At 32.8% G+C, this 27,135-nt stretch overlaps 1 protein-coding gene and 1 pseudogene across 1 annotated transcript in view; one reads left to right on the top strand and one right to left on the bottom strand.

Moving 5' to 3' along the window:
* Vps13b (vacuolar protein sorting 13 homolog B) overlaps positions 1-27,135 on the top strand; it is a 720,349-nt gene that overhangs the window by 67,225 nt on the left and 625,989 nt on the right. The window contains exons 9-15 of the mRNA XM_077801386.1: positions 5,384-5,479; positions 6,123-6,245; positions 6,695-6,832; positions 7,898-7,985; positions 12,898-13,089; positions 19,119-19,288; positions 26,208-26,402. Coding sequence (XP_077657512.1) covers positions 5,384-5,479; positions 6,123-6,245; positions 6,695-6,832; positions 7,898-7,985; positions 12,898-13,089; positions 19,119-19,288; positions 26,208-26,402 — 1,002 coding nt within the window. The remainder of the gene's footprint in view (positions 1-5,383; positions 5,480-6,122; positions 6,246-6,694; positions 6,833-7,897; positions 7,986-12,897; positions 13,090-19,118; positions 19,289-26,207; positions 26,403-27,135) is intronic.
* Positions 9,702-10,858, bottom strand: LOC113178908 (omega-amidase NIT2 pseudogene; annotated as a pseudogene).

Here is a 27,135-nt window from a genome sequence, read left to right as displayed (position 1 = left end):
TGGGTTACACCTTTCACAATCATTTGACTTCTGAATAATCCTGCATTAGCACGGGTGCTTTTGGAGGAGATCTCATATCCAAACCATAACAGAGCACTTATAAAACTGAGCTAGCAGAAGAAAGATAAAATGATTCCATTTAAAGCTTTAAAACATTTGAGGAAATATACTTAATTGGATTTAGGACTATAATATTGAATAATTAGGGAAACCCTGTAGATTCAATATGAAAAATAATTTCTGCCTGACCAAAACTGACATTTGAAATATTTATGATATTCCATGTTGAGCTTTTTTGAGGTGATGAGATTTCTTATTAGGTCTTCCTGATTTGATTTTATCAGGATTGGAACTTTCAGTGGATGCCTAGGGCTTTTGACTTTGCCTCCAAGTTTCTTTGGGTGTGGAGATAGTGATCGAAAGATAGTTATCTACGTTTTAGAAATCCCCCTCCATTCTTTGTTGTGTTCAGGCACCTACTAGCTTCCTGGTGGTTCAGAGGAGATAGTCCCTGATTTTTTGTTACTTAGCAGCCAGGTTTCTCCCTGTTAGGGACACAGGTTTTTGTATCTTCCTGAAGAGAAGTTATACGAACCCAGAGCTATAAAATCTGGTGTGGGCTCCCTGTGTATTTTTCAAAGCAGTAAAAGACAGGTGCTAGCTGATGTGGTGCTGGGTGGCCCTTGGGAGGTGTAGTGCTGCTGTACCCCTCTGGTGTGTGTGCAGATCAGTGGGCTTGTATCTGGACACATTCAGAAGTGGCTTGTGTCTGTGGGACAGTACTGTGTTGCATATGCATGAGTAGTTACCTCCAGGAAATGCCTAGCATGAGCCCCCAAGACTGAATGAGCTTGGTGTCTACTGGTAGCTTTCAGATTCCTGGTTATGTACCCTCTGAGTGGTACAATACCTTTCTGGGACACAGGATCTTCTGTTCTGATTGGTGTGGTTCTGGAGCCAGCTGCTCTTGTTTGTTAGCTCAAATGCCCAAATATGCATTTTCAATGGCCATGACATCTACTGGTTGTTTCTGTTGGGTGCAGGGGTGCAAGGATCAGGGCTGTTGCTGGCTGCTGTGGATTGCAAGTACCTGTTTTGCTGTGTTGGTGATTATGGGTAGTGGCTCTTGTCTAAATGCTTGGTAGCTGTCTGTGACCATGAGACCTGTATGGACAGGTCCTCTTTGGGGTGTTTGAGCTGTGCTCTATCATGGAAGTCTCTACCCTATTGCATAGCATAGGAATTTTACCTGCCATTGGAGAAGGGTGTCAGTTGGCCTATCTTTGGGCACTTAACCACTGAGCAACATCCTCAGCATGTTTTTAATTTTTATTTTGAGGCAGGACCTCATGTGTTGCTAAGGCTGGCTTTGAATATAAGATCCTTCCTGCCTCAGCTTCCTGAGCCACTGAGATTAAAGGTGTGTGCCACTGTGCCAGCTTTCTTCACATTCTTGCCGATAGTTTTTTTTTTTAATATATTTTTTATTTTATGTGGTGCTGAGGATTGAATCCAATGCCTCACACATGCTAGGCAAGCTCTCTACCTCTGAGCCAGCCCTCTTGCTGGCATTTTATTACAAAATTTCTTTGCAGGGCTATTTATATACAGTTTCTCTTTTTGCTTTTCACTTTTTAAGACAGTCTCAATTTCTTAAATTTATCTTCTAACTCAATTTCTAGCAACATTTAACATACCTTGACCATTTCTTCCATTAAAAATGTGAGTAAAACTATATATTCATAATAGTATATAATGATGAAGTTCATAAAGAGCAGTAAAATGAATACCCGTTTATTTATAAAATATAAAGTTCTTATACTTTTGCTATCTTTTATTGTTCTTTGGTCATATTTTGCCTTCTTTTGTGCCCCTGGGTTTAATTTGAAGGAAGGAAGACTTGTTGGAAAGAAGGAAGATTGGTTCATTCAAATACAAAGTCCCTACCTGGAGAAACTAACACATATATATGTGCTAAAATATCTACCAAATATAACCTAACCTGAGTTTCAGGTTATTTGTTTTCTTACTTTTTATAATACAGTTACCATACATGTATTATCCCTGAACAATATATTAATTCATGCAATAAATATTTATTACTGCCAGCTTTGTTTCAGGCACTGTTTTGTCTGTAGGGCCAAGTAGTGAATAGATGTAAACCCTTGCCTCTTAAAACTTGTTATTGTTATAAACTGGTAAATAAAATACATAGTTTGTCTATTGATGGTAAGAGTTACAAAGAAAAACCAGGGAAGAAGAATAGAAAAGAAAGAGGATTATGTAACTTAAAATTGAATGATCAGGAAAGGTTTTTATTGTGAAAGGGATATTGAAGCAAGGATTTGTGATGATCATGAATTTGTAGAGGCACCAGTCATTGTGGTTGTGCTTTTCTCTGGTCATATTCCACTACTTGAGTAAAGGTGAATGAATGATGAAGGTAAGGTAGAGGACAAGATCTTTGTAGGAGTGGAGGTAAAGAAACTGAGAGATCAGAATTTAAGATGACCCTCTCCGTGAATATTGAAATCACCAGGAATCATGACAATGATAAAGTAATGTGAGAGAGAATCCAAACCAAAATCTTCATAGAATAAATAGAATAACTTGGAAATTGCTTTGACTGCAACAAGGAAGGGTGGAGAGTCATACCACTTGTTTAATATTTTTGCTGTATGTTTTAAAATGCTGCTGTTAATAACACTGTGTTACATATGTTTTAGCACGTGTATATATATGTTAAGAATTTCTCCAGGTAGGGTCTTTCTGTTTGAATGAACCAGTCTTTCTTCTTTCCAACAAGCCTACCTAACTTTCTTCCTTCCAGTTGAATCCAGGGGCACTTAAACCACTGAGCCACATCCTCCTACCTTTTTATTTTATTTTATTTTATTTTATTTTGGGGGACAGGGTCTCACTGCATTGCTTAGGGCCTCACTAAGTTGCCAAGGCTGGCTTTGAATTTGTGATCCTCCTGCCTTAGCCTCTTGAGTTCCTGGGATTATAGGCCTATACTGCTTTGTCTGGCTCCTCTTTAATTTTTTTCCCCCCTGGGGCTTTCTTTGTTTACCATGTACTTTTTAAATCTTCTTTCTTGCTGCTTCTCTTTGGTCTGACTTTAAAATATTGGCATATGGGACTTGGTCTTTAGCCTTATTGTATTTGGTTCTTAAGGTGGTATAATTTGATCATATGTAGATGCTGACAGAGTGCCAGATTTTTGCCTCCAGTCTTTACTTTGAGCTTTAGAATTTAGTTCCCTATTTTGTATTATTTTTGAACTATTTTGTCATCACTTGCATATCTAATGGTCATTAATTCCAGTCAAAAACAGAACACTTGATTTTTTTCCTTTATTCCTGATTTCCCCTTACTGTTTTACATTTCATTGAATTGCAACATTATTCACTGACTTGCTTAGACTTCAGCAATTATATCTTTTTTTCTTCTACTACATCCAGTTCATCAGCGTATTCTGCCATCTGTATTTCTAGATTACATCCATTTCTGATAAACTTTAATGCTACTTGTAGACCTGAAGTTTTAAAAGTTTTTGGTTTTAGGAGTCCAGCATGGTTTATTTTTAATATGACTTTGCTAGGGAAGTCCAGATCTTTAAGTGCAATCTTTTCTGGAGAGTTTTGCCTGTTTACTGTTAAATTTGAAATTATTCCGGTATATTTCTATTATTGAAAATAATTTTTTTTCAGCTGAGTCAGAATCAGCATTTATATACAAAACTTTTATGGATTTTTTTGGGGCAGTATTTGTTATTAAATATATCTTTTTTAAAATTTTAAAATATTTGTTTCTCAAAGATTTCTTTAAGGAAAATATATAGATATTTTGAAGGAAAACATTAGAATTCATGGATCAGCTTGGATTTGAAGAATGTATGGAATTAATTTGTGGTTCATATTTTGGTCAGAAAATAAGGTCATGTTTCTGCATTAGCATTTTGAACAGTTGATATCAGTCCAACAAAAATCATGCCAAATTAAATGTAGCATTTTTCTAATAATGTTTAAAATTGTTCTTATAATGTTTGAGTCCTTTTAATCAATTAATTGCTTTTTTCTCTGCAGTAATTGTAGACAGCTGAAGGGTGATCAAGTTTAAAAAATTCAATTTTATTTAAGCGTTTTAGCTTACAGAATTGTACTTTAAAATAGCATTGAATATACCAGTAGTAGGAATATCCAGGAATTAAGGACTTACTTGAAAAATATAGTACATAAAAACTTTCTTATAAAAATGAGAATAATTAATTGGTTTTCAATAAACATAGTTAGACTTAAAATTGTAATCTTTTAATTAAATAAGTTTTATTTACTTAAATAGTTTTTTTAAAATATGATCTTTGACTTTGTGTTAAAATTTGAAGAATACTATGTAATCCTTTTAATGGGAATAATGGTAACTAAAAATCTTCTTCAAACCCAGGCAGAATCTTAATTTTTTAAAAATTGATTTTTTATTTTGTAGTTTTAGATATGGAAAAGTTGCAAAAATGGGACAGAGTTCACTTACATTGCTTACCCAGTTTCTCCTATTGTTGTGCCATGTTAGGCTATCACAGTGTATTTGTCAAAACTAAGACACCAAAGTTGTTGCATGACTATTAAATTGAAGACTTTAACTGAGTTTTATAGTGTTCTTTTTTCCATACCATGATCATACTGGGATACCACATTCTATTTAGAGAAAAATTTTAAAAATGACTTAAATGATCTAATTTTGATAATATAGGTCATACTTTTGTAAACCAATTTTTTGCTTTTGTCAGCATTTCATTTAGTTCTTGTTATCTACGAGGCCACTCAAAAAGTATTTGTTGAATAACTGAATGAGTCTATGAGATATAGTATGAGACTGATAGAGAGTACCAGGATCCTACCTTCCTCATGGGAACCAGAAAGTTTTGTTGACTTATTTGTTTCTTCATAGCTTTCTTTTTTCTTTTTATAGCTTTTTCTTCTTTTTTAAAAAATTACAAATAGTGTGAAAATTTAGAAATGATTGAAATTAAACATGGCTGAATATATTAGTGAAAATAAATGAATTAAGTTTATAATATGTAAATTTTGGCAGGATATATGAATTGTTTTATAAGTGAGACTGTTATTTCTCATAGCTTTAACTTTTTAAAGCAGTATTAAGAAAGAGTTTTAAAAAAATGGTAAATAAGTTTAGACTAGTATACTTAATTTTAATTCCATGAGTAATGTGTTACAGCTGTTTTTGCAGCACCTGTTTTCCTGCTTAATAATTAAGTTTCCTGAATCTAAAATTGGCCATGTTTTCATCAGGTCATCATAATAATGACAGCATATTACCATTAAATACTTGTTTTGATTTACTTAATATTCTTACTTTTTAGCTCACTGAAATGCAAGCTGAGAGTAGTTACTATAGCCCACAGAAAGTAAAATCTAAGGAAGTATTGTGTTGGGAACAAGAAGGAACTACCATTGAGGTAATCTCTCAATACTGAATATATTTTAAAAAAATCTTTGAATGTTTTTAAAGTTAATATTTACAGTTAACAAGTTAATGATAGTTAATAATAGTAGTATATTTAAAATATTATACATAGTTGTATATTTCTGTTTTAGTATTCATTAGTATTGGTTGGAATAATTATTTCTTTTTTTTTCTAGATTTCTTTTTTGTAGTTGTAGATAGACAGAATGCCTTTATTTCATTTGTGTGTTTTTATGTGGTGCTGAGGATCGAACCCAGTGCCTCATGCATACTAGGCAAGCGTTCTGTTAACTGAGATACAGCCCCAGCCCAGAATAATTATTTTAACAAATACTTTAATATGCAACATGAATTTATTCCTTCATTTAGTTTATTTCTTTGTTTATCTATATGTATGTGTGGATGTGCATGTGCATATTATCAGTCATGAAGTATAAATCATTGATGATACAGAGGATTGAGAGTACAGAAAAAACATAACATAAATGTTTCTTACTTTCGTACAGTTTATGATCTAAGGAGAATACATTTGGGTGTCTAAAGATGTCTAGCTAATTTAGAAATTTTATGAAGACAGCATGTAATATTTTCATTGAATGTGTTTTTTAATTCTAATGTTTCCCTTCCTCTTATAGGCCCTTATGATGGGAGATCCTTTCTTTGACTGCCAGATTGGGTTTGTGGGCTGCAGAGCCATGTGTCTTAAAGGAATTATGGGTGTTAAAGATTTTGAAGAAAATATGAATAGAAGTGAAACTGTAAGTTAAAATTTCCTTTTCTCCATCCTTTTTTGAATTTGATGCAGGGACAATGAAGTTTTTAACCTTATAAAATTTGCTAGACTGCATATATCATTGGCTTGAGAGAGAAGCTTTACCGTTTTCCTGTACATTTCCCCTGCAAGAAATTATAGAACACAGGGGAATTTAAAAAGTTGGTAGCACTTAACACCTGGATATGAGTTCTAAATATTTCCAATTCATAAATATTTCTTCTTTCTTTTTGTGGCAGCTACTTAGAGTTCCTATTTGTTTTGTAAAAATGTTCTTTGCCAAAAATAGATGATGAGGAAAGTGGAGACAGCATTCCTTATCTTATTCCTCAAATATTAATAATACTGAATGGATGTTATAAAGTTAAGGTTTTATTTTCTTTAACAGTTTAATGATTTTTTCCTCCTGTTAAGAAATTTTACATTTGTTTTCAGGAAGCCAGTTTCTTCATTTGTGGTGAAAATTTAAGCACAAAGGGTTTGACATACCTTACAAATTCATTGTTTGATTATCGAAGCCCAGAAAATAATGGTACTCGTGCAGAATTTATCTTGGATGCAGCTCATCATAAGGTTAGACAGTATATTTGAGCCAAATTCTGTGTTGTTGATTGGGTGGACACTCTGTGTGAATACTTGTGTTTGCCATATTTCTTCTCAGATAATATCTTCTGAATGCAAATTCATTTACTGAAACATTTAGAATGTTTTTGCCCAGCTTCTACATCTAGATAGGCTTAAGGAATGCACAGAGATGTTTAGTTTTATGTAATAATAACCATAATTTATTTGTTCATGTACTGCTGAAATAGTCCTGGAGGAAATGTATAGAATTTTCTTTATTAATTTTTGTTACCTCTAGCATGTGAGGTTGATGAGAAGAAATGAATTTCCCTTTTCACTATGTATACATTTTAGTACTATGTAAGAGTATGTGAAAATGTTTGTGGAATATTAATTTATAAAACAAATTTTAAAGTTCAAAAAAGTTACCTGAAGATTAACATAATAAATAATTTATATTTTTTTCATTAAGATTTATTTTTGGCAGGGGTTATGGCTCAGTGGTAGAGTGCTTTCCTAGCATGTGTGAAGCACCGAGTTTGAGCCTCAGCACCACATTAAACAAACAAACAAACAAACAAATAAATAAATAAATAAATAAAATAAAGGCGTTTTGTTTATCTCCAACTAAAAAAAATTTTTAAAAAGATTTATTTTCATAGTTAATAGTAAAGAATTTAATGTTGACATGCACAATTAACATTCATTTAGAATATTTTAGTATATCTTTAGTCTTTAAAATGTTTTAAGACCCATTTGAGAGTATATATTATTAGGCAGTTTTGTGATAGTGATAAAGGTCAAGAATATGATATCTATTCCATTATAGGTACTCAGTAACTAGAAATTGTTGATAAAGTGGCCAAAATATCTGTAGAATTATGAAAGTCCTTTTGTGTGGTCTGCAGTAGAGAAAACATTTTCTTTCTCAGAAGTGAATTCTTTGGGTACCAATCTGTTCTTTTGTTTAGATAATCATTTGAGTTGATATAATCTATGTAAGGATATATATCTGACTATCAGGTTCTAAACTCAACTTTCTTCTATACAATGTTTGCATTGCTTTGTTTGTAGGAGACATATACTGAGATAGCTGGAATGCAAAGGTTTGGGGCTTTTTACATGGATTACCTGTACACAATGGAGAGCACCAGTGGCAAAGGTATTGGCTTCTTTTCTTTATGTTTGCTTTTCTTTGGGCAATAGAAACAAAGTTGGTCAATAGAAACAAAGGCATCTTTAGAGTCAATTGGCATTTAACTGGTTGTATTCTGTTATGCTATATTTATATTCTGGTACTTTGGGGAATGGTTTAATTTTAATGTTATGCTAGAATTTTCTTGGAATCTTGGCATTTTGTCCTTTTTTTTTGTACAGCTGATTGAAAAGACATTTTATATTACTGATGGTTCTCATATATGTACTAAATATTAAAAATTTAAGCATTAGATTTTATATTGCATTAACTTGTCCAAAAGAAACAGTTTATTTTCTGAACTGAATTAATTTTGAAGATTATATAGGTATTTTTATTAAAAAGAGGATTTGTTTCAAAGCAAAAAAAAGTAGAAACAAATTATTCCAGTTGAAAAACCCATAAGTTTATCATTTTGTTATGTAGTTATTATTTTGCTATAGGAAGTCAATGATGTTTTAAAATATTTCACCATTTGATATTTTATGTGCTCATATGATGTGCTTATTATGATTTTGGTCTTTTTTATATTGAAAAATAGGGTCTCTTTTTATTTTTTCACATTATTGTATTAAAATTATCTGTTTGTGTTAAGTTATTGTATCTTAGCCTTTTAACTAAGATCCAGCATAATATATGTTAGGTGATAGGTACTGTGGATAAATAGATCAAAATGTTTCTTAAAAAGCCAACAAGTAGTGCAGAATTAGGCATTTAAATTAATGGTCATTATATTATTTGTTAAGAATAGTCATATAAATAGGTAAGAGCGGTCCAAGTAAGAAATTGACAGCTTTTGTTTGAGGGATTGAAGACCTCACCACAGAGTTGATCTTGATGTAAATTTTATCTAATGAGGAGAGACGATAGAGTAGTAATTTTCTGCTTTCTCCTTTTTGTAATGTTTTCTGAATGTTGTTTTCATCAGTCAGTCCCTGGATTCGTTTTTTTACCCCTGAACTTTCTGTTGAAGTAATCTCATTCTTTTCTTGCATTGAAGTGCTTTATGTTGTTGATGCACATATCTGGATTTCTAGTATAGACTTCTTTTTTTTTTTTGTTTAAAATTTTTACTTTATTTACTAGTATGGTAAATATCATGTAAAACCAGCAGTGTGATAGAGCAGTATTGTACCAGGTCACATGAGCCAACTTTTACACATAAATAAAAACACATTAGTCCAAGAAGATTCTGAGACCAAAAGTGGTTCAGAAGTTTTTTATCTATGGAGCTATAAAGTATTACTAGGGAAAAAAGCAAACTGAAAAGCAGAAAAAGATGATATTTTCAGACACTCAACCCTATCAGAAAAATCTTCTGCAGACACACTGAGTTGCTTTCACCAATGCCATTTTCCCGAGAGGCTCACTGTTGACCTGGCCTTTCCTCCAAGATCAGGAAGGCCTAGTGTTAAGTCATTAGCTCTTTCTTGAATTTAAAGAGCCCAAAAACTGCTAGGAAAGAAAAGGTTGCCATGTCCTCTGGCAAACACCAAGGATCCATCATCTTGCTTCCCACAGCTATGCAGGGACTAACAATAACTAATATACTTTTGAAGACGAATAGCAGCAGACCAACTCAAGCAGGTGGGATAAGAGGCTTAATATACAAAAAGGTTTGTATTAGGTACATCAACCAACAGGATACCAAGATACTTTTTAATCTGCTCTTCGGTATCTTAAGGAAAGAATCTTCATGGCCCCCGCTTTCTGCTCTTTGATGCCAGTCTGTGTTCTTTCTAACTATTCAAGATGGCTTCATCATCTCAACAGACAGCTCTCCCAGGAGGAAAAGGCTGAAATTTATTTAAAAAACCATTAAAGAATTCAATGGGAGCCTATGCATGTAGCTCAGTGGTAGTATGCGTGAGTCTTGGTTCAATCTTCAGCACCCCTACAAAACAGGAATCAACAGAAGCTACGCTACAGAAACATTTGTATCTTCCTGTTTTGTGAGATGTTGGAAACAAACTTTAGGGCTTTTTGGTCCCCACTGCATAGAGGTCTGATCGCTTCTGTTTAAAAATGGGGATTTGCTGGCGTATTTCAGCCAACTTCTTCAGGTCTATGTCTGAATACAGGATCATTTCTTCAGTGCCAGCTTTGGCTAGGACCTCCCCCCAAGGGTTCACAACAGTGCTGTGTCCCCAGGCAACATAGGAGGCGTTATCATCCCGGGCAGGAGAGGCTGTAGCCACAGATATCTGATTATCAACAGCCCGGCCTCGCTGAAGCAATTCCCAGTGGGCTGGTCCAGTGGTCAAATTGAAAGCCCCAGGATACACCAACAGCTGGCAACCTCTCTGTGCATACACTTGTGCAAGTTCTGCAAAGCGGATGTCATAGCAGATGCCCAGGCCCACTCTGCAATAAGGAGTATCAAATGTAGAGAAATTATCACCAGGACTCAATGTTTTAGATTCTTGAAATGTAATTTTTCCAGGAACATCAATGTCAAACAGATGGATTTTTCTGTGCTTTACTAGTAAAGTTCCATCAGGCCCAAAGACAGCACAGGTGTTATATAACTTCCCAGCATCCTCTTCAGGGATGGAGCCTCCAATGAGATATATGCTGCACTCCTTTGCTACTTCAGAAAGCTTCTGTGTGCATTCACCAGGAATTTTCTCCGCATATTCAGGAAAATATTTTGTGCCATATGGAGAATTAAAGCATTCTGTCAGAGAAACTATTTTGGCTCCTTGCTTTGCTGCCTCCCTGACAAGGCTACAAGCTCGAATGACATTATCTGATTTGATGGAAGAAACTTGAAGCTGGATGAGGGCCAAGCAGAAAGTAGCCATGGCTCTCCCTGGAAGCACCATCTGCAGCGCGGAAGAGCAAGGGTCAGGCCTAGTATAGACTTCTTAAAGGTTTCAGAATTAAATATCCAATGTATCCTTGGTATTTTCACTTTTGTGTCTCACAAATATCTCAAAACTGAGTATGTAAAAAATTGAATTGTTGACATCCCCATGACCACCTACTACCTGTATCCCTTCTTTATTTTCAGTCACCTTTTCTTTGAAAATTTTACCATTATCTTTTAGTTGCTCAAACCAGAACTCTGGTTATAATCATGATTTCTTTTTCAGCATTAAAGCCATTGCCTTTTATTGGGGGGGAGGGGATGGAGTGTCATTTTTCATCTCTGAAATCTGTCTTGAATCATCATTTTTGTGTGTGTGTGTGTGTGTGTGTGTGTGTACACCCAGGATTGTGCTCAGAAGCACTTGACCACTGAGCCACATTCCTAGCCCTATTTTGTATTTTATTTAGAGACAGGGTCTCACTGAATTGCTTATTGCCTTGCTTTTGCTGAGTTTAGCTTTGAACTCACTGAGATTATAGGTGTGCACCACTGTGCCTGGCAACATCTCTTTATTTTGCAGCTGAACTTTTTTTTTTTTTTAAAGAAAATAACAAAATACCACTGTTCACTTGTGATTATCAATGTACTTTAAATATGTGTTCATATTTCTTTGCTCAGTAATCTTTTTATTTTTTATTTCCTTGCTTTTATGTAGCTATGTTTAAATGTTCATATTTCTTATTGTGAATCTGTATTCACTTATGTGTGGATGATGATGCTTATAATAATTAATATTTATTGGATTTAAATGCAGAGTTCTAAGTGTCTTACATGTGTTAGTTTATTTAATTCCCATAACCATTTATGGGAGATCTGAATAGTGTTATTTATACCTAACTTCTATGCATCAATATTAATTATGCATATCTTCTGTGAGTCAATGTTAATTATGCATGTCAGAAATATGTGTCAGATGAACTTTGTATGTTTTAATTGACATGTAAGTCTATGTATGGATTTTGTATTTGTATTACATAGTCACCTTAAAAAATTTATGCCTACTGAGTCATCTTAATAAGTATATAAATAATACATTTAATTTTGTTCATGCTACTGACACTAAATATTAACTATACTCCCTTGTATATTTTTGTAAAGTTATTAGAAGGTACAGATACAGACTTTTTGTATTTTATTAGGTCTTTCTAGATTCTAAAATTTTATTAATGCTGGAAAGTCTTATTTTCCTCTTTGTTTGAATAAACAAAACGGCTTAAGATTTAAAAAATATTTTATATTGTCACATGTAATAATGGGTTTGTATATTATTTTTTATACGTTAATTTATTTATATATTTTTTGTGGTGCTGAGGATTGAACCCAGTGCCTTGCATGTGCTAGATGAGTGTTCTACCGCTGAGCCACAACCCTGGCCCCTATATATTCCTATATATTTTTAATATATTATTTCTAATATATATTAGAATTTGTATATTCTAATAAGAATTTGTATTAGATAATAAAAAATGTCTGTTGCTAGAACCAAGATTTCTTTAGAAAAGCTTTTGTTCCTCTTCAGTATATGGGCGATGAAGGATCTAGGGATATAGGACTGTATCATAGAGCAAAGTCATAATAGTTTTATTCTGGCATATTTCAAAACAGGTAACAATGTTCATTTTGATGGTCATTAGATAACCCTCAAAGTCCTTGTGCACATATATTTTTAAACTAATTTTCTATGAAACTTGAAGATAAATTGTAGTAAAGTGAAATTTCCTTCAAAGTTTCTCTAGATAAAAAACAATGGATCTAAGATCTTTAGGTTTTACAGAACATTTTCTAAGAATGACCATTTTGATTTTGTAGTGCTTGTAGCATTAGATAACGGGAATCTGTACGGACATAAAGATAAATAATGTGGGCTCTCTGTATCTAGCTGATGAGAATTGCTTTGTAGGCATTTAGTTATTAGAAGCTAAAAAGATAAAAGTGAGATATTAAAATATATACTTGGTATACCTAATTGATGCTTAAAATACTAATGTAAAATTAAACTTCTTATAGGTTCTGCAAATCAACAAGACTTTTCTACTGGGAAAAATGAAGATTTGGGAACAGTTCAAGAGAAGTCTACTAAAACCCTTGTTGTAGGTCCCCTTGATTTTCGTTTGGATAGCAGTGCAGTACATAGGATTTTGAAAATGATTGTTTGTGCCTTGGAACATGAATATGAACCATATAGCAGGCTAAAACCAGGTTTGTTTTTGGCTTAATTCTGAATCTGTTTTAGTTGGTTTGAATGATTATATACTCCATTTTGTCCTATTTGCTAATTTTCCATCTTTACTACATTTTGTCTGTCAGCAAGGACTTTTATGTATTCTGTCAGTTTAGAGAATGAACTTATGAGTGCAAGTTCTAGGAGAGGTAAAAATTGGAATTCATTTGCATTAGTACTTAATTTGCCAGTATTTAATTGTCATTTTCTTTTGAGTGTGTACTTGTTAATTATGACCTTTTTTCCCCCACACTAATGGATTCTAAGAGCCAGATATGAAGATGTCCTCTAAAAATACATATTTAACATTGAAGAAAGTGTTGGTACTACTAGTAGAAAGAGATTTTTTTATATTATTAATTTTTTTTGAACATGGTACAAATGTATAGTTATCAGTTTCATAAAAAGACGAATTCTTTGTTAATGGAATAAAGGTCTTGAGTAGAGTAGAACAGAATATCATAATGAAGGAATCTAGAATAGTAGTTAAGAATTTTGCTTAAGAGTTAGACTGACTTGAAATCTGAACCCTACTTCTTATTGACCTTAGAAAATTTAATTAATGTTTCTGGTCTACCATTTCTTTATCTCTGTACTGTGTTCAGTTACTATGATAGAGGAGACTAATTGTCTTTCCAATATCTATTTTTCTTTTATTTTTATAATAGAAATTTCTGAAATGGAAATAAAGATTTTACATTCCAGGTATACTCATTTGACCATGTTCTGGCTACTACAACTGGAAATGAACTTCATATGTTTGGATTTTTGGGTTCTGACTTTAAATGGGAAAGAATACCGTTTTTCCTTCTCCCTTTCTTTCTTTTGGAAAATAAATATAATGGCAGGAATTGGAGCTGCCATCCTACACTCTGAGCTGAAAGCTGCAGGGCTAAGAATGACAGAGCAGCAAGGTAAAAAGAACCTAGGTCCTCAGTACTGTGGTATCACCATGTCCTTTAGACTCTAGTTGTTGAGTAAAAAGAAATAAGCTTGTGTTTTTTTGTTGAAACTTCTATTTTAGTTTTTACACAGCTACCTTACTGTTATACTAAATAATGAAAAATAATTGGATGTAGATCCAAATATTTTTGTGAGCACTAAATGTGATAGTGCACTTAGCATAGTGCCTAGTGCAGGATGTTTGACATGTTCATGCCTTTGTGGATTGTACCTTACCTGAATACCTATATTATGCCAGACTTTATTCTGTGTACTAGGATAGTGTGGCAGATAAGATATATGAAATCTCTGCCCTTATATCCTTATGGATTGGACAGAGTAGACAAGTAAACCTATTATTTTGGACATTGGTAAGAGTTTTGAGAATAAAATAAAAGAAGTAGGAAAGAGCTAAAGATAGGAGGAGAGGATCTAAACAAGAAAGTCATTTCTGAAGTGTTTATATATGAACTGACCCATGACTGTGTAAGGGAGTGAGATTTGCAGTTTCCTGAGAAAAGAGAGTTTAAGTAAACTTTAAGATAGGGACATCTTAGCTTCTTATAAAAGGAGAAAAGCAGACTGCATAGATGGAGCATAATAAATACTGGTAAGTCAGAGAGGTAGACATCACTCTATTAGGTCTTGGGGTCAAAGGAATTTGGATTTTATTCTACAAATGTCTGTTCAGTCTACAGATGAGTATTAAAAGGTGCCCTTGAATTTTATTCTAAATGTGATGAAAATCATTGGAAGGTCTCGAGTAAGGAAGATATTAACTTACTACTTTAATAGTAATTACCAAAGTTAATCTATTAGAAGAAATAATCCAATTAAAATTGGGCAAAAGACATGAACAAATAAATATTTTAGTGAGTGAAGAAAAAATTGTAATGGCAAATAAGCACATGAGGAGGTGTTCAGCATCATCAGTCAATGAAGAAATGCTACTTAAAACAATGAGATTGCAGATTGTTAATTAAAACTTTATATCTATTAGAATGGGTAAAATAAAAAGAGTGGCTAAATGGCTGAAATAAAAGTAGACACAATACCTTTATTTTATTTATTTTTATGTGGTGCTGAGGATTGAACACAGGGCCTCACATATGCTAGGCAAGTGCTCCACCAATCATTAACTAAAAAAAAAAAAAAAAAAAAAAAAAAAAAAGGATCTTCCTAGTTTTACTTGTACTCATGTGTGTGTGTGTGTGTGTGTGTGTGTGTGTGTGTGTTGTGTGTGTGTATGTGTATGTATGTGAAAGAATGTGTATTGTGTACAATATTATCAGCCATGTAGGTTTGTCCCTGACCACATTCAGAAAGAACAATTCCAACACTATAAAGGTCTCATCTTTATATCTTGGCCCTCTCTATTCTGTTATCCCTAACCCCTAAAACTATTAATGTGTTCCATTTCTGAAATTTTATTGTTTCATAAGTATTATATAAGTGGAATCAGTTAGTATATAAATCTCTGGGATTGATTTATTTTGCTAAGCAAAATTCTCTGGAGATTTATCTAAACTGTTGCATGTATCAGCAGTGATTTCTTTGTATTCCTGAGTAGTGTTACATTGTATGTATTTACTAAAGTTTGTAAAATCATTGAAGGATATTTGGAATGAGTCTGTTCTTGGGCTATTACAAATACAGCTGCTGGAGTAATTCTGCACCTGTTTTTGTGAGAACATCAGATTTCATTTCTTTGGGATAAATGCCTACCTCTGTAATTTATAGGTCATATGGTAGTTGTATATTTAATTTTTTGAAAGAAATTACCACATTCTTTTTAGGAGCAGCTGTACCATTTTACTTTTCCATCACTAAAGAATGAATGATTCAGTTTCTTTACATCTTTTCACTATTTGGTATTGTCACTCTTTTTATTTTAGCCATTCTGATAGATATGTAGTTTTAATTAACAATCTGCAATCTCATTGTAGTTTTAAGTAGCATTTCTTCATTGTTGAACACCTCCTCATGTGCTTATTTGCCATTACAATTTTTCTTTTTTACTTACTAAAATATCTGTTCATGTCTTTTGTCCATTTTTAATTGGATTATTAGTTTGAAAACATTGATCATTTTATATGTAAATTTGATCCATTTTGAATTCATTTTTTTTCAGAAGGAGTATGTTTTAGGTAAATAATTTATTTATTTGCTCTTGAATTTCTAGTTGCTCCAGCAAGCACCATTTGTTCTTATGGTGGTCTTTCTTCTATTCGATTGGTTATGCACCAAAGTGAAAAATCAGAACAGGCAGTATTTGTCTTTCTGTATCTGGCTTATGATATATATGTGTATATATATATGTACATGTATGTATGTGTGTGTGTGTGTGTGTGTGTATGTGTGTGTATATATATACACACACACACACATATATTTTATATATATATAATTTTCCCCAAATCTTTTTTAGTTGTAGATAGACATAATAACTTTATTTTATTTATTTTATGTGGTGCTGAGGATTGAACCCAGTGCCTTACACATGCTAGGCAAGGGCTTTACCATTGAGCTGCAGCCCTAGCCCCTGGCTTATGATATTTTAACACATGTATACAGCATGTACTTATACAATTAGGGTTATTTTAGTATTTCCCTCTCCTTATCATTTCTTTATGTGTAAAGACTTCAAACTCATTTCTTCTAGATCATCATTAAATACATAATAGGTTATTGTAAATTATAGCCATCCCTCTGTGTGTGGAACATCAGAACTTATTCCTTGTATCTGTGTTTTTGTACCTGCTGTCTAACTTTGCTTTATCCACCCTCTCCTCCACACTTCCCAGCCTCTACTAATAACTCTTTTATTTTTATCTTAGAACTAGTGATATAGAGTAGTGATCAGTGTTGGCTCACCATTACAGTATTTAATTTTAATCAAAACATGTTGTTAAAACATTTAAAACTCTTATTATTGGTTATAAATGTACAGAAAAGTGAAAAATCTAAAAGGAATAGTAAAGAATTATAAAAATAAACTTTAAAGTTTGTGGGAAAAATTTAATGAGTTGTGTGACTAGTGTTTGTCTTCTGGTATAACTTACAATATGAAATATATTTCATAAGCCTTGATAAATTGTCATAACTCCTTTCTAAGTTTGGATAAGATTCTGTCATTTTGTCCTATATACTTTTAGTTCTTTAAAACCTGTGAGAGTTTATGTCTTCCTTTAATGAGAGTGAGTGATATTCCTTGTGTCACTTTGTCTGGGACATCCTCAGTCTTTTTATCACCTTGTTATGTCATAAGTTTGTTTTCACTAAGTTCTCTTGAGTCTTTAAAAAAGGTGCAGTGTTGATACTTCAAAGTTACCTATTTCTTCCATTTCTCCATTTATGTTCAATTAGAATTTTACTTCCAGTATTACCAATTTTTGTTCTCTGTACTTTTATCTTTTTCTGTTTGGATTATTCATTTTTGTAAAATGTCATGTAGGTTTATCAGTGGCACATGAGGCAACCAACTACTTGCTTTGCCATCTTAGCCTGAGTTCAGTAGCAGATGTACTGTCTAAGCCTGCACAATTGAGAGAAATGATGTGATTGTTTTTTGATCATGATGCTCATCTATTATTTACCTATGATTTGTGAAGAACTAGAAGTTCATAATTTATGTAATTGCTCAGTTAATATAAATTGGCAATTGATATTTGAACCATAAGTGTGATATGTCATCATAGATTCTTTCACAGCAACTAAGCAAAGTGAGAGCTTACTGTACATTTGTATACATATGTTTTTGAGTGCATACATATTAAAATTTAAGTTATTAGCACTTCTGCTGAATTCCTTTTTTCTTAGCTTTTTACTGAAGTATATATACTTATTGGAAAGTATATAAAATTTAAGGATAGAGCACTATGAAATTTTTATACTAATCACATCTATTTAAGTAATTGGTCAGAAAATTGGTCAGGAAATAAAAGCTTAGCATCTGTTCAAAAATCATCTTCTTGTTACTAAATATTCTGTCTTAAAGAATAACCACTATTCTTATTTACTTACATAATAAATTTAGTTATGTTTATTTTGAATTCATAAATGGAATTACACAATATGTGCTATTTTGTCTCTGGGCTAACCCACATTATGTTTATGAGATTTGTTGTGTAAGTTTCTGTTGGGTATTATAATGTATTTATTCACATTAATGTTGATAAGTATTTGGTTAGTTTTTAGTTCTGGCTATTTTTATAGTGAAGCTACAATCATTGTAGTGCATGTTATTTGGTAAATATATGTATACATTGCTATTGAGCTACTAAAAGTGAAATCACTAGGTCAAATGATTGCATATATCACCTTTAGTAGAGATTTCCAAACTGTGTTCTTAAGTGGTTGAACCACTTTACACTCTTACCAGCTCAATGTGGGACTTTCACTATCACTTGTCAAATTATGACTTGTTGCCAGTTTTCATATAGGTATGAGCAGAATTTTTTTTATACTTTAAATGGTTAAAAATAAATTTAATTCTGATTTACTTGAAAATTATATTAAACTTAATTTTGGGTGTCCTTAAATAAAATTTTATTGGAGTATAGCCATGTTCCTTTGGTTCTTGTATTGTCCACAGCTGCTTTTGTGTTATAATGACAGATTTGAGTAAATGTGACAACATATGGCTCAGAACTAAAATACGTTCTGTGTGACTCCTCACAAAAAAAGTTTGCTGACTTTTGCTTCACAGGCTTGGCAACACTTAGTATTCTCTTTTTCATTTTAGCCTCTCTGGATGGATGTGTAGTTCTCTCACATTGTGACTTTATTTGCAGTCCTCTGATGCCAAATGATGTTCTCTAGCTTTTGATGTAAACTTTATCTATTTTTATATATGACTTTTTGCTTATCAAGCCTTGTTTTGCTCTTTTATCTATGAATTCTTTCTTTTTTTTTTAAAAAAAAATTTTAATTGTAGCTGGACACAATATATTTTTATTTGGTGCTGAGGATCGAACTCAGTTCCTCACACGTGCGAATTTTCAATTGTTTAAGAAAATTAGTTATTTAAAAATATTCTTCAATAAAGTTCCATTTTTCATTTTAGAAATTAAGGATGAAAATGAAACAATACTGAATCCTGAAGAAGTGGCTTCTTTGGAGGAGTATATTCCTACTCGACATACAAGTGTAACTCTCCTCAAATGTACCTGTACAATTTTCATGGCTGAGTTCAACTTGCTGGATTGTTTGCTTCCTCTCATTATAGGAGGAAAGGTATAATAGGAGTATACTTTTTTCCCCTTGTGTATGTATATGTGTGATTATTAAATAAAATAATATCTGCTTATATCTTTATCTATGATGGAGTAAAAGCAATGTAACTGTGATTGATAATTCTTAGAAAGTGATTTTATACCTGGCTGCAATGGGGCAGGCACTTTGACTGCCCCATTGTGACTCAGGAGGCTGAGGCAGGAGGATTGCAAATTCCAGTGAAACTTAGCAACTTAGCAAAGCCCTAAGCAACTTAGTGAGATCATGTCTCAAATAAAGGGTGTGTGTGGGGGGCTGAGGATGTGATTCTGTGGTTAAGCATCCCTTGGTTCAATCCCTGGTTAAAAAAAAGGAAAGAGTAACTTATGGCAGAAGTGACTATGAGGCAGTAGTTTCATTTTGTGTATTTCCTCTATCTATATATTCTGCTAAATGAGTATTGCATTTGGAGAGAATTTCAATGGAGAAAATTAAAATGTCACTATTTCCTATTATTTCAATTTTTTTTATCTTCCAACTTTTGAAAGATAGATTTTATTTAAAAATTTTTTTTTGTAGTTGTAGATGGACAGAATGCCTTTATTTGTTTTATTTTCATGTGGTGCTGAGGATCAAACCCAGTGCCTCACTCATGGTAGGCAAGCGTTCTGCCACCAGTGAGCTCCAGCTCCAGCTGTAGACTTCAGTTTTTTTTTTTAAAGAGAGAGAGAGAGAGAGAGAGAGAGAGAGAGAGAGAGAGAGAGAGAGAGAGAGAGAGAGAGAGAGAATCTTCTAAAAAATATTTGTCAGTTTTTGGTGGACACAACATATTTTATGTGGTGCTGAGGATCGAACCCAGCACCCCGTGCATGCCAGGCTAGTGGGTTACTGCTTGAGCCACATCCTCAGCCCTAGACTTCATTTTTTAGAGTAGTTTAGGATCACATCAAAATTTAGTGGAAGGTACAGATATTTCCCATATACTTTCTGCCCATACATTTGGATGGCCTCCCTCATGATCAAAGTTCTCCACAGGAGTGGTAAATTTATTATAATTGTTGAACTTCTCTCAGAACATAATTATCACCCAAAGTCCCAAGTTGACTTTAGGGTTTACTTTTGTTGTTTATGTTCTATGGGTTTTGACAACTACATAATGCATTTGTCTCCCCTAATGGTATCACATTGAGTAGTTTCACTAACCTAAAAATCTGTACTCCTGTTCATCCTTCACTCACCCTCATCACTGATAATCACTGATCTTTTTCCTTGTTTTTTTTTTTTTCCCCCAGAATGCTGTATAGTTAGAATACCAAATAGTTAGAATGCCTTATAGTAGAGTCTTAAAATATGTGGACTTTCAGATTCTCTTTTTTCACTCTGCGCAATTAGATATCTTCCATGTCTTTTCATGATTTTAAAGCTCATTTCTATTTTTAAAAACCTTTTTTAGTTTTTGATGAATCTTTATTTTATTTATTTATTTATATGTGGTGCTGAGAATCAAACCCAGTACCTCACACATGCTAGGCAAGTGTTAAAGCTCATTTCTTTTTGGTGGAAGTAATATTTCATTGTTTAGATTTATCACAGTTTATTTGTCCACTTATCTACTGAAAGATACCCTGATTGCTTCCAAGTTTTGACAGTTATTAATACAGCTATTATTAAACATGTCTGTGCAAGTTTTTGTGTACTCAAAAAATTTTAACTCAAAGTGGCAGTTTCTGGATTGTATAGTAGGAGTGTGTTCAGTTTTTAAAGAAACTGCTGAACTGTCTCTTGATGTGATGGTATGATTTTGCATTTTCATTAGCAGTGAATGAGCATTCCCATTTCTCTATATCCCTGTCAAAATTTGGTGTTGTAATTTTCCTGGTATTTTGTCATTCTAATAGGTGCAGAATTATAATGTTGTTATAATTTACATTTCCCTGATGACATATGATATGGAGCATTTTTTTTCATATTTTTTTTTGTATATCTTCTTTGGTGAGGTGTCTCTTTAAATCTGTTGCATATTTAATAGGGTGTGTTTTCTTAATATTAACATGTAAGAGTTTCCTGTATATTTTGGTAAGAGTCCTTTACAAACATGTCATTTGCAAATATTTACCCCAAGTTTGTGGCTTATCTTATTCTCCTGAATATCTTCACAGGTCAGAAAATTTTAATTTTAGTTAGGTTCAGCTTACTAATTTTCCATTTTATAGAATATGTCTTTAGTGTCATATGTAGAAGTTATCACTATACCCAAGGTAATCAGTTTGTGCCTTTTAAGGAATTGGCACATTTTATGTAGATTTTAAATTGGTATGCATAGAGTTGTGTATAGTATTCCTTTGTTAACCTTTTAAATGTTCATGGTTTTTAATGATGTATTGCTTTCAATTCTGGCATGAAGAACTCATTTGTTTATTTTGGTACAAGGGATTGAACCTGGGGTGCTTTACTACTCAGCTATATCCCCAATCCTTTTTTCATTTTGAGACAGGGTCTTGCTAAGTTGCTGAGGCTTCCTCAAACTGTGATTGTCCTGGTTTTGCTTCTCAAGTTGCTGGAATTACAGGCACAAGCTTCTGATATTAATAAATGATGTCCTCTTTGTTTTTTTCTTAGTCTGGCTAAAGGCTTGTCAATTTTTATTGATCTTTTTAGAAAAGCAACCAGCTTTTGATTTCATTAATTTTCTCTTTTCAATTTCATTGGCTTCTGTTTTTACTTTTATTTTTTATGCTTGCTTTGGATTTAATTTCTTCTTTTCGTTCTAGTTTCCTAAAATGGAAGTGTAGGTGACTGATTTTATATTTTCTTCTTTTCTAATATATGCATTCAATGCTATAGATTTCCTTCTAAGGAATGCTTTTACTATATCCCATAAATATTGATAAATTGTTTTCATTTTCATTTAATTCAAGTTGTTTATTCAAAAAAATTTCTTGTGATTTTTTTGACCCATGTGTTACTTAATCTCCAAGAATTTTAAGATTTTCCAGTTATGTTTTTTTTATTGTTTAATTCTATTGAATTTTGAAAGCAGATATTTTATGATATCTCTTCTTTTAAATTTGTTAAGTGCCTGAAATTGTAGCTCAGCTGTAGAGCACTTACCTTGCACAAAGTATATCCCAAACTTTTTTTTTTTTTTTGTTATTTTCATATAACACTATGCCACCTCACTGGTTTCTCATAATAACAAGTAACCCTGTTTTCACTGTCCTGGCTCTTGTATTACTGCTGTCATTAATTTTACTTATAGATAAGCAAACTTAAGCCTACAAACACATTTATACACACACACAACTGAATACATCATTTCTATTATTTTGAACAACTTTATGATTTATTAAATGAACTAAAAATAAGACAAATAAGCCGGGTATGGTGGTGCACACCTGCAGCTCAGGAGGCTGAGGCATGATAATTGCGAGTTCAAAGCCAGCCTCAGCAACTTAGTGAGACCTGAAGCAACTCAGGGAGACCCTGTCTCTAAATAAAATACAAAATAGGGCTGGGAATATGACTCAGTGGTTGAGTGCCCCTGAGTTCAATCCTTGATACCAAAAATAAATAAATAAATAAATAAATAGATAGAATAAGACAAATAAAAGCTTTTAATATAAACTTCATTTATTTTTTCTCTGATGCTTTTTACGTAGATATGAATTCTGAAAAGTGAGTTTCTAACCTGTATCATTTTTCTTCTCCCACAGATTTCCTTTAATACTTCTTATAAGACAGGTGTACTGGCAATAAATTATCTCAATTTTTGTTTGTCTGAGAAAGTCTTTTTCTCCTTTACATTTTTTCCACATTTTTTAAATTGTTGCATCATAATCATACATAATAATGGGGTTTATTGTTACATATTCTTACATGCACGTGATATAACACTATAATTTGCTATCTATTTATATTTTATAGATAAACATGAATTATACTTAAAGGTAGGTGAAAAAATTAAGGACAAAGAAAAGATGGGTATTGGAAAGCATTACAATTCTTAACATAATAATTTATCTTAATTTTAAAATGTGAAATCATTTTAAATGTGCATAGGTAAGTTTCATTTTGGAGAAACTTTGTCAATTAGAAATGAAACTTTGATTTGAAGGAGGTTAAGCATATGGAAGCTTGGAATTCTGTGATCAAGTTGAAGAGTGATAGGAGAGCTGAAAATTATGACCTGCATTTACAGAGTACTCTCCCCTGGAAAGCTGCCTCTCCTGCTGGAGTCTTGTTGCAATGCCAGATTAGGGACCCTATTTCAAGGGGTTCTGAGCTAGTGGCCTACACCCACTTTTCAGAGTGGAAGCAGGAGGCAAGAGGGTGGAGCAGACCTTTGAAGGCACCCCCAGTGGTGCTAGTGTGACTTGTGCACCTGTGGAAGGGTCTTCTGAGGGCAGTGGACATACGAGTGAGGGGCTTCTCAGAGCATAGGCACAGGCACTGGGTGCTCAGCCTCATGCTCACAGTGGTTGCACCTGCCAAGCGAGTGGCTCTCAGAAACCCATGGCCAACTATGGATTCCAAGTCATCTTCCAATAACTTGATCAATCTTGTTTTCCATTATTTTTCCTTTCCCTCTCCTCCTCTCTTCCCATGGTCTCTTTCCTCTACTCTTCTTGTTTCCCTTTCATTTTCATTAGCTTCACTCCACCACCTCTCTTTTCCTTTTTCCTCTCTAGCTTTCATGTAAGAGAGAAAGCATGGACCCTTTACTTTTTAAGCTTGGCTTATTTCACTTAACATAAAGCTCATAGATTCTTTCCTCAGCCATGTCTGATCTTCAAGTATGCCCTTCAAAGGGAAAAATGCTAATAAGGAGGCCTCACTGAGGTGTCAACCTCAAATCTGCACAAAACACCCTTCAGATTTTTGGCTAACTCTTAGCTTCTCAGTGCAATGCAAAACTTTAGAGAAACTTTAGAAAATGTAGAGGAAAATAAAGTGGAAAGCACAAAGGAGAAATTTCACTATCTGCTTGGTGCTGGACATGAATAGGTAGAATTTAAGCTCTGTCAAGTGAGCCCCTCTTGCTCTTCTCTCATACCTTTCAAGAGCACAGTCTATTAGTAAGTACTAATTGAAGCAGATTAGCCCTAAAAAAGCCTAATTCCATTCATCAACAGGACCAGGTTGATCTGCTTTTATTCTACATGTTTGCTAAAGAATAGTTGAAGGAAGATAACACTATAAAGAGCCTCTGTAATTTATTCCATGACATGAATTGCCTTTAAAAAAATAAGCATACTAAAAGAATCTAACAAAATGAATTGAGTGTCAAAATAAATAAGTACAGAAATAGTGTTAGAAGTGATTAGGATATCGGAAGACTGGGGATTAGCTCAGTGGTAGAGTACTTGTCTTAATCTGGGTTCAATCCCCAGTAGTACATATAGAAAAACAATGGAGGTTATTACATATTGATCGTTAACTTCAGTAACTTGAAGGGAAAAGAGAAAAATGTAAAAGTTTTCATAAGACAATCCATAAAACAAATGAAATTAAAAATTTGGAATTGGAATGTATAAGGGGGGCATAGGTAAGAAGAAAAGGGGTAGAAATATGTACCTTTTCAATACTAATCAAAAGAAAATAGCCTATTTTAATACCAAAAAGGTAATTTTTGAAGTAAGAAATATTATCAGAAATAGTAACATCGTGTTGATTAAAGTGTTAGTTCAAAGAACGATTAGTATAGTGCATTCCCACAGATGTTATGTTGAGTGAAAGATGTATACTGTGATTCCAATTTTCTTAAGTTCAAGAAGGAACTAAACTATGATGTTTAAAGTGAGAATATTGGCTCCCTCAGGAGTGTATACAGTATTGCTACGAAATAGACATTGGAAACGTTTCAAGGTGCTTCAAATGGATGGTAATTATAGGTGTAAGAATTTATTGAGTTCCATGGTCCAGATTTCTATGCTTTACTCTTTTTTTTTCAGTAATCAAAAATACTAAAATAAAGTAAGCAATTACTAAATAAGTGTTGGTTTTAAAATTATCAATAATTAATAAACAATCTGGATTGTATGTTCAGTTTATTCAATTTTAGGCATATTCTCAATAATGACTTATTTGTTTTTGGATTGGTGTCATGTATTGTCATGTAGCATTTAGCATCTTCAGCTGCAGCCTGTTAAATGGAAATGTTACTATGACAGTGAAAGCCAGACAAAACAAAAAAGGAAAATACTATTGTCATATATTTTCAGATTCTCTTGGGTAGAAGGTCATGGCATTCCTCATTGAGCACCATGTGGAAGATATTTTAAGGAAGTTAGTTTTACTATAGGAAGAGATTACTTACTAATTAGGGCACATTCTCTGGATATCTTGAAACTTACACATATTTATTTAGATGCTTTAGATGGTTCTGTAACACTGAGACCACCAGGCCTTTCTCAAGATTCCTATGACTTTATGTGCTGTTAATATAAATATTGTTAGTATGATTGGGATAAGATATTTTTTCCTTTCTGCATACTTTCTTATTGTGAATGTCTTTTACACTGTATGATATAGTCCTTTATTTTCTGTAGTCATCTAAATGTGAGTAAAGGGAAAGAAAACAAAAGATTGCTAGTTCTTGGATATTTAGACAAATTTTTAGAATGATTAAGCTTAATTTAAGAAAGTGTTTTCATCATTCTGAAGCATGTAGTACATACTGTGAAGTTGATTGAAAAAATAAAAAGCTTTAGCTAAAATGTAATGAACCTTTAGAAAAAATATGCATTCTTTAAAATATGGGGCATACTTAAAGTAGATATTCATATTTAGTTATAGCAAGAGAATTCTATATAAAGGCATCATTTCTAGATTGACCTACTATAACTGCAAAATGTGCAAGTCTGAAGCTTGTATAGAAGGAATTGTATATCAGTTGACTGCTCTACTCCTAAAATATAAAGTGAATACTCTTATTTTCCAGAACTCAAGTAATTTCATGAATACTACAAACTTCCAGTCTCTTCGTCCTTTGCCATCCATTCAGATACTGGTGGATAAAATCAATCTGGAACATTCTGTCCCAATGTATGCTGAGCATTTGGTGCATGTGGTCAGCAGCCTTACTCAGCCTTCTGATAATCTGCTTCATTATTGCTATGTTCACTGCTATCTTAAGGTATGAAAAATGAATTTTCTTGTTTATTATTATGTGTTTCACTTGGGGAATGTCAAATAAGTTTCTTTTTTTCCTGGAGTTATAATTTCATAGAACTAGTAGTGCATAAAGTAAAATGAAAATAAGATCTAAGATAGATTTATTCATTGTTACAAAATAATTCAGTAAAATAAAAAGAATTTTTTAAGCTATTTGGAATTAGTTGTCTGATGCTTGCTTACTATAATTTTTGAAGATTTTATATATTGATAATTATTTTTATATGCAGTTTAATATGGGTGCTTTAAAAGACTTAAGATTTCTTTGAAGGGAACATTTATTTATGTTTGGCATAAGGTTTCATAAATATAGTTTCACATGCTAGGTTTTTGGCCACTTTTTTTTAGTTGAAATGATGTTAATTCTTGATGCAAAGAGGCAATTTTTTTTTTATTATTACAAATGTAGTTAAGTAAAGTGATTTTTGGAAGCTGTGAGCAGCCTATCTCTGTTTTTTTTTTTTAAATAAGTAATGTATTCCAGTACAAATATGTACACAGAAAAATAATAAATTCAAATGTTGAATGATAAATATTTTTAGAAGTAAATATAGATATATATTCCTAAGTAGGCTTATCATCTGCCTAATCAAACTTTTTTTTATCAATAAAAGGAAACCCTACAATGTCCAATTCAAGTATAAGTACTATAAAAACACTAAATTCCATGAAAAATACCAAAAGATTGAAGAACT

This window comes from Urocitellus parryii, chromosome 7 (assembly GCF_045843805.1).
Source record: "Urocitellus parryii isolate mUroPar1 chromosome 7, mUroPar1.hap1, whole genome shotgun sequence".
Lineage (NCBI taxonomy): Eukaryota > Metazoa > Chordata > Mammalia > Rodentia > Sciuridae > Urocitellus > Urocitellus parryii.
This window is presented reverse-complemented; position numbering and strand designations above follow the sequence as displayed.